Raw genomic sequence first — 13,490 nt, 5'->3', positions numbered from 1 at the left:
TCACTGCTCCCGTTTCCCTCAAAGGCAGTGACCCGCCCTTTCGCAGGCGCCGCCCTGCCAAGCGGCGCGCTCTCCCGCCATTTCAGAGGGCGGCGAAGAGCACGGAGGCCTCCGGAGGGGGCGGGGCCTGCGGTTCGGCGGGAGGGGCGAGCTGCCTCTTAGCGCCCGGCCTCTTTCTCCCCGGGGCTCTGCGGCGGGATGGAGGAGGCTCTGCGGCGCGAGCTGGGCACTAAGGCGCTCCGGCCTACGGGCCACTCGGGGGGCGGCTGCATTAGCCACGGCGAGAGTTACCACACCGACCACGGGCGCGTCTTCGTGAAAAGCAACTCCCGCGCAGAGGTGCGGTAAAAAACCGGAGGTTAAAGCACCGGCGGGTAGTATTCCCGGTGGGGAAGGCGGGTGTGGGCGATGGGGAATGAAGTGCAAAGGGTCGAATAAAAGCCGTGCTGCAAGAAGGCGGATTGCTGTTTACTCCCCTTTGCTGAATAGCACTCCCATGTTGTTTGCTTTTTTTTGCAAAGTGGCCTGACATAGGCGCAAATGCACAGAGCGAGCTGGTAACCCGTCACAGTGACGCGACGACGAGGCTGTGTCAATGGTTTACTTACTCCTGCCCTGCAGGCAGCTGTTTAAAAGCAATGGTGTCGCGGCCGAAAGAAAGAAAGAAAGAGCCTGCGGACGAGCCAGAGTTGTGGTGCCCCTGGCTGTGTGTTCGTAGGCGGACTTGCTAAAGTCTGAGCTGGAGAGGGGCTTTCTCGCCATCCATCTCGTGGGCCCCGCCACTGCAGCGAAGTGGAGGTTTACTTTTGAGGAAGTGTCTAACACAGGCATTCCCAAACTAGGCCCTCCAGACGTTTTGGGACTACAATTCCCATCATCCCTGACCACTGGTCCTGTTAGCTAGGGATGATGGGAGTTGTAGTCCCAAATCATCTGGAGGGCCGGGTTTGGGGATGCCTGGTCTAACAGGACATCTTGGCAGGGCTTTAATCTGAGCCAGGGCCTTAGGAGCCCATTTTAAAAGCTGTGGTTATGTCCACACCACGAAACGTGTGAAATAGCAAATGAGAATGTCCATGATTGCATGCAGGGTGCCTTGTTTTCGCTAGGAAACTAGCTTGCGTAGCTAACAGGATTTGTGCTAGGCATTCTTTTTATGCCGACTCTCCTGTTAGAAAATGTCCACTTGCGAGGCATGATTGGCAGAGGTTTTGATAGCTAGTGTTAACGAAGGAATGAGCAGACATGGCTTGGCAGTTTGCTACATAATATCTGCTATGTTGTGAATTGTTCTCTGATTCAGTGCTGAAAGGGCGGATGTGACCAGAAAGGGGCAAATGTGCTGTGTATGCAGGCTCCTAAGATTATTATTTTTCTTTTAAATCTGACATATGCTGGAAAGTTTTGTATGTGAAAGTGTTTACAGAGGTCCCCACCCGCTATTTTATCTGACAGGCAAGGAGAATGTTTGATGGAGAAATGGCAAGTTTAACAGCTATCCTGCAAACAAAGACTGTGAAAGTTCCAAAACCTATAAAAGTTATCGATCTCCCGGCTGGTGGTACTCTGTTTGTGATGGAGCATTTGGATATGAGGGGTTTGAACAGGTAATCTCTGTCTCAATTTCTTGCTGTGATTTACTTGCATATTCGAGGAGGAAAATCAGTATCATGTAAACCACCTTGAAGAAAACAAGTTAATACAAATTAATCATATTTACTATTCATTTCTGCAGTGATGGGAACTAAAGCTGGATAACATTTTGGCCCATAAGTGTTTTATGAAGACTTATAAAGAGGAGAAAGAGGACCCAAGTGTTCATTCAAAAATGTTAAATTTATTATTGCTTTGCTTCAGTCTGAGCTGCAACCAGCATGCGGCCATGTATTCTAAATTGGGGTTGGGGTATCTCCTTCAGCCTGACGGCTGCATTCCATTGTACTCAACCTTCCAGAGGTTGAATGCCAGTGGTGACCGGGGACAGAAGCAAAAGTGGGTAGAACCATGGATATGATGTTCAGGTTTGTGGCGTAGGCTATGTGCTAGCCATGCAAAACTCAGACCATTTCTCACCTCTCCATTTTTCCAGGTGGACAAGGGGCCTTATCATAGTTCAAGGACTTTGCAGCCAGGCAAAAGCACATTAGAGTGTGGAGCAGGCCCCGGTGCATGACAGGAGAGTCCAAATAGGGCCAAACAGAAAAGCCTGGAGAGCTGCATTCTGCTCTAAATAATGAAGCTATAACTTTGTCTGAGATGGGAGCATAGCTGTCAACGTTTCCCCTTTTTTAAGGGAAATTCCCTTATTCTGAATAGGATTCCTCGCAAGAAAAGGGAAAAGTTGACAGCTATGGATTGGAGGGTAAATTACCCTGATCTTACTGAACTTCCCTTATGAACTTTGGTACAGACAACATTTTCCAAGTTACTGTGTTTGCTCTCTAATATACAGAATTTGGTGAGATTTCAATGTTAATATATTAATTAATTATGCATGCATTTACTTGTGTATAGGATCTTATATACTTTGAATGCATAGATTTACGGTCAAAGTGTGCCATTATAATTTTCTTGGGAACTTACCCAGTAGGCGATTCTGTTGGACTGCTGGTAACAGCTTGACAGTCTTTTAGTCTTTTATTTTGGAATGGAAACTCGGAGTTGATGCAATAAATCAGTTTGGTTAGAAATTTATCAGTTTGGATATAGAACCTATATTACTTCAAAGACACACTCTCAAAGCCAAATTGCACCTAAATCCTCCAGATCAGCTTGTCATCACGGGACATCTCACTGGACCAAAATTCCTCCTCTATTGTTGGCCGAGTTTCCAACAGGTCAAAAGTTTATGCTGATCGATGCAACACATATTTCTTCTTTCAAGAACTCCAAACCTGGAGTTTTCATAGTCACTTGCCCAAAGTCCAAGGTAACTTAATAGGCCACTGTATGGTAAACAACCCGATATTTGGGCTTCCATCACATGCAACACTGAGGTTTAGTGTTATAAGGGATCACAGTGTCTTGAATGCATGCAGTGAATGTGTTGAGGTGCTGGATGTGACAACCTTCTTGCTGTCCTTTAGAGATAGGTACCTCTTAAATTGGGGTTGGATAAAACATGTGCCCTCCCAGATGCTGTTTCGTTTGCTTTGTAAATGTATCTTTTTTACACCACTAGACATGCAGAAAAACTTGGAACACAGTTGGCTGATCTTCATCTTCACAATCAAAAACTTGGGGAGAAGTTGAAGAAAGATGCAAACACTGTTGGTAAGGTACCCAGCTGTCCATGACTTGCCAATGCCCCCAGCTGTTTTGCTCTAACTCTATAGCAGAACCCCTAAAAACTCTTCATTGCATGCATAAAGAGATATTAAAATGCCAACAAGCTGGAGCAAGTCAGCCCTCCCTGAAAATTGTTCCCCATGAAGTTGTTACAGTAAGTGTCACACTTTTAAGCAACAAAAATAGGTGCTGGTACTGCATACCCTTGAGTACCCCTTGGGGGAAAATCACTGGGCAGCTGCATTTGGCCCCCAGGCTTGAGGTTTCTCACCCTTGATTCAGATCATGATTTTGTCTCCAGTAGTATCAACTGCATACTTCTCAGAATCTTACTTAATTTGTTGTAGCTGAAAACTGAAAACAGAGAAACTTAGTAAGAGCTATGTGTTTTTAAGGTTTTTAAGATTTGGGGGAGCAACCTTTATGGTTCTCATGCTAGTAGCAGCTGAGACCTACGGGTATAGGGTGGTATATAAATTAAATAATAATAATAATAATAATAATAATAATAATAATAATAATAAGAAGAAGAAGAAGAAGAAGAAGAATACAGTGGTACCTTGGGTTACAGATGCTTCAGGTTACAGACTCTACTAACCCAGAAATAGTACCTCGGGTTAAGAACTTTGCTTCAGGATGAGAACAGAATCGCTCAGCAGCGGTGTGGCAGCAGCAGGAAGCCCCATTAGCTAAAGTGGTACCTCAGGTTAAGAACAGTTTCAGGTTAAGAACGGACCTCCAGAACGAATTAAGTTCTTAACCCAAGGTACCACTGTAATAATAATTAATACAAGCAATTCTATTTAGAATGGAGGTTTTTAAAGCGCGGGTGGTGCTGTGGGTAAAACCTCAGCGCCTAGGACTTGCCGATCACATGGTCGGCGGTTCGAATCCCCGCGGCGGGGTGCGCTCCCGTTGTTCGGTCCCAGCGCCTGCCAACCTAGCAGTTCGAAAGCACCTCCGGGTGCAAGTAGATAAATAGGGACTGCTTACCAGCGGGAAGGTAAACGGCGTTCCGTGTGCTGCGCTGGCTCGCCAGATGCAGCTTTTCACGCTGGCCACGTGACCCGGAAGTGTCTGCGGACAGCGCTGGCTCCCGGCCTATAGAGTGAGATGAGCGCACAACCCTAGAGTCTGGCAAGACTGGCCCGAATGGGCAGGGGTACCTTTATCTTTTTATAATAAAGTTTCCTATTTTTAGAAAGTTATTCTGTTCAGAACAGACAATCACCACTTCTCTCTGTTTTAATAGGTAAAGGTGAAGAACAAACAGGGGTCCAGTTTGTGGATAAATTTGGGTTCCACACTGCTACATGTTGTGGCTATCTTCCACAGGTATGATCTGGACTAATGGCTCTTCCACACTGAGGAAATCTTTTAATAATAATAATAATATAATTTTATTTATACCCCGCCCTCCCCAGCCAAGGCCGGGCTCAGAGCGGCTTACAAGCAATAATAAAAACAAGTTTTTAAAAAATTTTAAAATTTTAAAAAACAAATGTTTTTTTAGTTTTTTGTTCACTTCTAATTTTCCTTTAATTGGGAAAGGCTGAATATATTTGAATAGGAGGACTTTTAAATATTAATTCAGAGAACTGTAACTAGGTATGAAGATTCCAGGGCTACTGTCACAACTTTTGGTATTAGTAACCAATCTTCACCTTTCAGCTAACACAACAGCAGATGTTGGTGTTTACAGCTGCACTAGTGAATGCCCCTGAAAACGACTGCTGTGCCTTATGCAGCGTCAAGAGTTTGTGTTAGCAGTAGCTAATAGCTAATTAACACAGCAAGAGTCTTCTTTTTATATATAAAAGTGTACAATTTCATATTTTTGTAAAGTGTGTAAAAGTCTGAAAGTCTCATCTACAAACCATTTAAATCGGTTTCAGCACCAGAGAAGTAAATACCGTATTTTTCGTACCATAGGACGCTCCGTCCCATAGGACACACCTAATTTTTTTGGGGGGGGGAAATAAAGGAATTTCCCCCCTTTATTTTCCCCCCAAAACCAGGTCGGGGAACAGCGGGATGGCGCGCTGCGCCTCCCCACTGTCCCCCGAGCTTGTGGGGCTGGCTGATGTCTGCCCAGCGTGCGGGGCGCTCTGCTTCAGGGCATCTTGCGCACCGGGCGGCAGGCTGCTATCCGTAGCGTGGGGATTCCCGCGGGAACTCCCGCAGGGCTCCCCACGCTGCGGATCTTTGCCCGGCGCACGGGGCGCTCTGCTTCAGGGTACCTCGCGCGCCGGGCGGCAGGCTGCTGTCCACAGCCTAGGGAGCCCTGCGGGAACTCCTGCGGGCTCCCCAGGCTTGCTGATAGCTTCCTGAAGCCTGGAGAGCGAGAGGGGTCAGTGCGCACCGACCCCTCTCGCTCTCCAAGCTTCAGCGAAAGCCTGTATTCGCTCCATAGGATGCACACAGATTTCCCCTTCATTTTTGGAGGGGAAAAAGTGCGTCCTATAGGGCGAAAAATACGGTAGGTCTAGATGAGTCCCCATAAAAATGGTATGGCTTAATTGGTTTATGAATTGCTTGTCTTATTTCCATTTTTCATCAGAGGACCTTTTTCAAGGCATCTTCTCATAGAGGCAAACTGGCTGAATTTTTGACTACTTGCTTGTTTAGGTGAATGACTGGCAACAGGATTGGGTGACTTTCTTTGCCAGGCAACGAATTCAACCTCAGATGGACATGATTGAGAAGAACTCTGGAGACAGGGAAGCAAGAGAACTTTGGGCAAAACTCCAGGTAACGATGTCCCATGGGGACCATAGAGGGAATTGTCACATTCGTATATGTGGGGTTGTTCTCATTGTGTAGAGTTTCTGTAATACCTACACTGTCTGTGCAAATGTCATGATCCTCTTCTCCCCAGAACCTAATAAACTAGTGGGAAAGAGTCTTTTCACCCACATCTCTCTGAGATCTCTACTAATTGTGGAAGAACAATACCGTAGCAGCATTAAAGAACCCTCATGTGAAAAAGACCAAATAATATTTGAAGGGAGAGGAGGAGCTATTTGAATATACAATAGTACATTTTAAAAACAATTAAAGACTAAAATAAGCATTCTATTCATTGAAATAAACAGTGATATGTGGCTATATAATGCGAGAAGGAATGTCTGAGAATTTTTAAAAATTTAAATACAAAAGGCTTAAAAATCTTCTTTAAGCCTTTTGATAAAGTAGTACCTCAGATATCTGGTTTAAATGCTAACAAAACTGGAAAATCTTGTTACAGTGGTACCTCGGGTTACATACGCTTCAGGTTACATACGCTTCAGGTTACAGACTCCGCTAACCCAGAAATAGTGCTTCAGGTTAAGAACTTTGCTTCAAGATGAGAAGAGAAATCGGGCTCTGGTGGTGCAGCAGCAGCAGGAGGCCCCATTAGCTAAAGTGGTGCTTCAGGTTAAGAACAGTTTCAGGTTAAGAACGGACCTCCGGAACAAATTAAGTACTTAACCCAAGGTACCACTGTACTTAATTTTTGGATGTGATGTGCCCCCTACTGTTCATGTTACTTTAATTTAAATCCTATATACCTAGGTTGTCCACACTCTAGGTTTGTCTCTTTTTCTCTATCAGGATTTGATGTTTCTACTTTTTAAAGCCCCACCCCCTTACAATTAACTTTACAATTAAATCCTGCTTTCTTTTTCAGCTGAAGGTGCCCAGTTTGTTTGGCGATATGGAAATAGTTCCTGCTCTTCTACATGGGGATCTGTGGGGAGGAAATGTAGCTGAAGATGACTCTGGGCCAGTTATCTTTGACCCTGCAGCTTTCTATGGTCACTCTGAGTATGAGTTAGCAATTGCTGGGATGTTTGGTGGCTTCAGTGGTTCATTTTATTCTGCCTACCACAGCAAAATCCCCAAAGCACCAGGTTTTGATAAACGGCTCAAGCTGTACCAGCTATTTCACTATATGAACCATTGGAATCATTTTGGCGGAGGGTACAGAGGTTCATCTATCAATATAATGAGGAATTTGGTCAACTGAATTCCTACCTGTAGGTTTTATTTCCCTGTTTTGGAAACTATATACACACACCATGGGGTTTCAACTGTGCTAATGTGTATATGCTGTAATAGAACCCGAGCTTGCACCCTCTTTCCACAGCTAAAGACCAAGTCATCCTGTGCCCTAGGTTTGGTGTCCTGTTCTTGCAGTTTATCAGAGAGCTGCCCAAGGAGGTAACAAACCTTTGATTTGCACGAAAGAGGTTTTGTTTTGAGGTGGTTCCATAGATCTAGGGAAAAATTCCTGATGTGCAAATAGTTTGGAATAAATTTTTAATGCCAAAGAGAGGGACAAATCCAAGCAGGGCATTAGAACAGGTAACAACTTGCTAGCTATGTTCATACATATACATTCAAAGCAAGATTTACAGTCTTTGTGAGTGGAAAGATTTTTCTTGTCCTCCTACTTAGCTTTCAACCTAGTATTTTGGTGACAGATACCAAAGGAATATAGCAGCCGTGTTCTAAATAGAACTGCAATTGGAAATAGATTTGGAAGCATATATTGAGTCTCTCGGGACTTCATTCCACGTGGGGAGATAGAGGGTTGCAGTCTAGGTGCTGCGCCCCCCCCCCCCTGTTAGCATTGCAACTTTGTCTTAGTACATCTGTAGCAATTGGACTGAACAGTTTGTATGGACCACAGTTTATGGTAACCTGCTTCCATGCCATTAACTTTCATCTATCAGCCTCCAGCTAGAGTCCGTTGCTAGCCAGCATGATCTTGCCTCCCTAAATAGTCTGCTGACTTATAATGTGTTTCCAGGCTCTGGTGAACTAGCTGTGCATTTATAGGCATATATGGCTGTCTCAAACTTAGTTTCTTATGGCAGCTTGCTAGACTCTCTGCCTTTTAAGTCATTCCTTAAGAGTTTCCTATGCTGCTCCTGACAATTGGTAAAATGAAGTGAAATGCCTTCTGGCAGATAGTAATGCAGTGAAAATACATTCTCATTAAAGTGTTTCCCCTTACCCAATGGTTTGGGAATGTGAAACAAACTTTGAGGAAGGCTTCATAACACTTAGGCTGTTCTCCATTTTAGGACCACATTTTCGTGTAGGATTGCCAACTCCTTTTCCAACAGGGCTCTCATAATTTAAGTGTAAAATGATAGGCAGAAAGATGGTGCGTCTTTCCTCAGTGCAGCATCTTCCTGCTGGGAAAAGTTTGCTTGTTGATCTTTTACGTGTCCTACAGTTGTTAAGGCACAAGAACTTAGCCAGAAAAAAACATGGCAACCCTAATTCTAACCAAAATGCTGTTGCATCACATCCTCCTTAAAGTAATATTGCAGTAAAACTCTGTATTACGTTATTCAATTTTTTTCACCAACCTGACAGTGACTTACCACGCCTAACTGATATTAAAGAGTTTACTTCTAGCATTAATTCTCTGTCCAGGTGGCAGCTGCCCACATGTTGGTTGTGTGATGCAGGGTTAAATTGGAAGTGGAGGAAGAGGCATATGTAAAAGTAGCATGCATAAGTTACTTTATTTTATTCTAGTATTTTTCTTGTTTGGTGGTTTGGACTGGTACACGTTCACTGCAGGTATTATCACAGTTCCTTTCTGTTTCATTCCTGGTACTCATGCTGAATACATGTACCTGGATTCTTACTGGAAGTTCCTTAACATTGCATTTGGAAAATAGGTTCCCTCTTGTGGCCATTATGCATGTCAGTTTCCTGCTCTCATTACATAATTATTCAGTTACAGCATTTTGTGAATTCTGCAAATGGATCCAGAGCCCCTGGGATATGTCTAATAATAATAATGGGATTAGGATGGAATTATACTTATGAACAAACACTATGCCTAATATTACCAGGTGAGAGAGGCATGATTCCTAGAATGCATGCTCGTGTCAAACACTGAATTCTTTCTGTTGGCTTTTACTTAACATTCCTCTACAGTGTTTCCAGATATTTTTCAATTGGTTTTACACTAAAAACAATCAGATATAAACTTATTAATTTCAGCTGTGTGTGCGCGCGCTACTTTTACTTTTAGTAATAGTATCAGTGGCTGTTCTGGGTTTAAAGCAAAGCATTGTTCGTGACTGTAATTCATAATCTTTCTGGGTTGTGTTGAATAAAATATTTTCCGGACTGATTAGTTTTCTTTGGATTTTTATTTATTGTTTTTCTATCTGCAATGGTAAACACAAAATATTATGACCTCCAAATATTTGCATCGTGTAAACATTGTGAATCAACCTTCACAAATATGCAATGCATACTATATTGTTTCATCAATAAAGTTAATAAGTGTTTCTGCAATTGGCTTGTTAAGCCACAAAGTAATTCATTGCCACATTGTAGGTTTCTTGCTCCTTTCTGCTATGTCCTTTAAAAACTCAGTTTCCCCTGACCCATTTGCTGGACTTTGTTGCTGCTTTCTGTACCCAAGTCTTCTTGGAAGAAGCTTCCTGTACCTGTCAAGATTCTTTAAATGTGGCCTAGATTACAAACAATGATACCTTCCCTTCAAAACCTTTCAAGCACCTCTGCTTGTAAGTATTGTGAAACAATTAAGAACCAATTGAATATAAAAGTTCTGCAAATTCTGAAAAACAGTTTCTGCTTGTACAGTGTTAACCAAGATGGCACAGTCACATAACAGTAAAACAATTGTGGCATCTGAATATAGACTGCATTTTTAATCAAGACTTATATTGGCTTATATCTTGATCAGGTTCCTAAATTAAATGGGCTTAGATTTTCAAAATGTTTCATGCCAGGCAGAAAAAACCTTGGCAAGAGGTTTTCTCCTAAGACAAGAGGGCCCCATTGATTTATAGAAGAAAAACAATTCTCAAAGTCATAAAAAGGGAGAATTACATATGCTGCCCCAAGGCTGAAAAAACACTATTAAGAATGGGTAAATAAGTAAAATGATACCAATGGGCCTCACGTTAAACCTTGAGCTGAATTCTCTAAGGCCAGGAGCAAATGAAAAAAAAAACATTTAGCTGACAGAAAAAGGAGAACATTTTTAGGAAATCTTCTAAAGCTGTTTCTTTCTTAAACTGAGAGAGTTAAAAAGGGCAATAAAATGTTGGGGAAAGGCAACTGGCTTGGCTGGAGAAGAAGCTTCTTTCTACTTTATTTTTAGGCTGGAAAGGGGGGTGAAAGGAGGGGTGTAAACTAAAGAGGCTTCTTTTAAAAGCTGTTTTTTACTGAGTTCCTTCCTTTTTACTTTGAGAAGCTTTATTCTTTTAAGAGGCTACCTATGATAATGTATGAAATATATTAGCTTAAATATATTGGCTTAAATGTAATTATGCAAAGGATTTAAGGAATGCTAGATTCTTATTTGATATGGTTGTAAGAGTTGTATTTATCCTGAAATTAAGTCAGCCACCAGCCTAGCCCCCCTGCCAGACAGAAGACGCCATCCAAGCACTCTTGATATATAGTTGTCAGGCATTTGTTTAGAAACCTTAAATGAAGGAAATCTTTCAATGTTGATGTGAACTCAAGATCCTTGACATCTGTTGAACATAAAAATGTAAGATTAAACATTTGTTTTAGAAGGCAATAGGGCAAGAGGTGAGCTGGTAATTAAGATTCCATGTAAGATATATTATTACTTATATGTCATATATATAGCTCTTTGTCTCCCTTATAAGGGCAAGGAAATGGGTGTATCTTTTGTGGGTGTATCTTTTGTGATTGGTTCTACCAAACAGCCAATAGGAATTCCAACCAGGCTGATTGGACAGAGGCAGCCACAGGAGGAGCAAAGGGGGCTGGATTAAGGGAATATAAGTGCTGGCCAGAATGGCAGGAGGCCAGGCCAGAGCTTGGTAACCATATACCACTGTGCCTCTCATTTATTTGTCTGACAAATAAATTAATATTTTAATTTCTCTATTGCTGCGTTGAATATTTCATTCCAGCTAAGCGTTAACCACAAGCAGAGGTGCGACATTTTATGGTGCCGTGACTCGGATAAGTGGTCTGCTGGAACGCAGCCCCTTCGCCCTACTGGGCAGGGTACAAGAGAGAGGACAACTGCTTACCCAAAGCGCGCACTGGTAAATTTTTCCAGGGGGAACGCAGAAGACTCGTCTGTCTGATACCCTGCTCACTGGCGGCGACGGACCGGGGGAAACAGGGAACCAACCAAGGGTAAGTGCACAAAGGGATTTTTGGCCCTCCAATTAATTAGGAGGAAGAGAAGTCTTGATCAAACTTCTGCGTCTCAGTAAGGGGAAACTGAGTACGCTAGGTGGTTGGGTACATCAGATGGTGGTCTGGTGGAGGAAAAGGGAAAATTGGGAGGTAGAGTGTGGTGAAGTATCCAGCGCATTGTATGTGTGAGAAAGTACAGAGCAATCTGTAGCTGACCTGAGTGTGGAGTGGGCAGTACTTCGGTTCCTAGTAAGGCGACTTCACTAGGCAAGGAAACCCACAAAGCGTGTCTGTGAGTGACTGAGTGGATACTTCACAGGGCCATACAATGGGAGTTGGGGGTTCAAAGGGGGAAAATACACCTCTTGAGTGTATGTTAAATAATTTTAAGAAAGCCTTCTCAGGGGCATATGGAGTCAAAATGACGCCAGAGCGCTTGAGAACGTTATGTGAACTAGAATGGCCAAAACAAAGTACTGGATGGCCATCCCAGGGAACCTTTGATATAAATTTAGTAAGCAAACTTTGGACTGATATCGCCAAAGAAACTGGAGGGTGCCCAGAACAATTTCCATATATAGATTCCTGGCTGAGCACATTAAATAAAAATCCTCCATGGATAAGGGAATGCAAAGTCCAACGATGCAAATTATTGGCTGTAAAAGCTGAAGCTAGGAAAGGAATCTTGCCAAATAAACTTAAACCCATTTTTGAGGGACCAGAGGAAGAGGTGCTTCCACCTCCCCCCTATGCTCCACATCGAAGGGAGCCTAATCCAAACACTCCACCAGTTGTAACCCCGAGGCAAGAAAGTGGAATGAATAATGGGGGTGGAGTCACAGAGCTTGATTCCTTGATAGATTATGATAAATATCTTCAGGAGGCATTGGAGTCCTATAATAAAGCCCAAGCAGAAGTGGTTATTCCACCTGTGACTCCTAATAGACCTGCATCTAAAGTCTCCTTTAGTGGAACAACTGATTGCCCACCCCAAACCCCTGTACATCCAAGTCCCAGAGAAATATTACAGAAGTTACAGGGAGACCTTAATCGGTCAGCAAGCAATACAGCCAGGCGTATAAAGCTGCTAAAAGAACGCCTTGGAACAGATACCATCCCTTATGATTTGAGGCCCCTAGAGCAAAGTGAAGAGAAAGGTCACGTAGTAGCCCCTCTTAGAAGAGTATTTGATGCACTTGAGGAGCCTGCGCTGGTTAACGGGCAACCCGGACCACGGCCACCTCGAACTTCGACCCTGCAGTACATTCCATTCACAACTACAGATCTGATGAATTGGAAAACACACACCCCATCTTTTGCAGAAAAACCTCAGGCTATGATGGACTTGGTGACTTCAATAGTAAATACTCATAGCCCTACTTGGACAGATTGTCGCCAGCTCCTAAATACTCTTTTCACCACTGAGGAAAGGAGAGACATAATTGAAAAGGCACAGATATATTTGCGTGAGCAGGCCAGAGTGGGAAATATTTTTAATATTGACCGTCATCTCCAAGACAACTTTCCCTTGGAAGATCCTAATTGGGATCCAAACAATGCAATTCACCTGACCAGACTTACCACCTACCGCCAGACGCTTGTGCAAGGTATCCGCAGGGCATGTCAGAAGCCCACTAATATGTCTAAAGTTTCAGAAGTAGAACAGAAACCAAATGAGAGTCCGGGAGACTTTTTAGAGAGGCTGCAGGAAGCCTATCGTATATGGACACCTTTTGACCCTGAAGCCCCTGAAAACAGTAGAATGATTACTGCTACATTTGTGGCCCAGTGCGCTTCTGATATTCGTAAGAAAATTCAGAAATCAGAAGGATGGGAAGGGATGCTGATGAGCCAAATTATGGCCATTGCACGCCGAGTTTATCGGAATAGAGATGAGGCTGAGAAACAAGAGAAGAAGAAGTGGCAGAAGGAAAAGATGGTGATGCTAGCCACAGCAGTGAAGCAAGACCACCGCCCCTTAAATGGAGGGAGAGGGCGAGGAAGGAATCCACCATTGGGAAGGAATCAATGTGCAA

At 43.3% G+C, this 13,490-nt stretch overlaps 1 protein-coding gene across 3 annotated transcripts in view; it reads left to right on the top strand.

Annotated features, from left to right (window-relative positions):
* The window catches only part of LOC309360748 (ketosamine-3-kinase-like), a 33,819-nt gene extending 24,392 nt beyond the window's left edge, over nucleotides 1-9,427 (top strand). The window contains exons 1-6 of one of the 3 annotated variants that reach the window (XM_081895576.1): nucleotides 79-339; nucleotides 1,456-1,607; nucleotides 3,182-3,273; nucleotides 4,541-4,623; nucleotides 5,917-6,039; nucleotides 6,959-9,427. In XM_081895576.1, coding sequence (XP_081751702.1) covers nucleotides 199-339; nucleotides 1,456-1,607; nucleotides 3,182-3,273; nucleotides 4,541-4,623; nucleotides 5,917-6,039; nucleotides 6,959-7,297 — 930 coding nt within the window. In that variant the 5' untranslated portion in view covers nucleotides 79-198 and the 3' untranslated portion in view covers nucleotides 7,298-9,427. Of the gene's footprint in view, nucleotides 1-78; nucleotides 340-1,455; nucleotides 1,608-3,181; nucleotides 3,274-4,540; nucleotides 4,624-5,916; nucleotides 6,040-6,958 lie in introns of those variants that run through there. The other 2 variants (XM_081895577.1, XM_081895578.1) reach the window with 2 other exon arrangements.
* The last annotated feature ends 4,063 nt before the right edge of the window (nucleotides 9,428-13,490 follow it).

The sequence above is a fragment of the Podarcis melisellensis genome, assembly GCF_964234715.1.
Source record: "Podarcis melisellensis genome assembly, chromosome: 2".
NCBI lineage: Eukaryota > Metazoa > Chordata > Lepidosauria > Squamata > Lacertidae > Podarcis > Podarcis melisellensis.
Note: the sequence above shows the minus strand (reverse complement) of the source record. Positions and strands in the feature narration are given on the sequence as shown.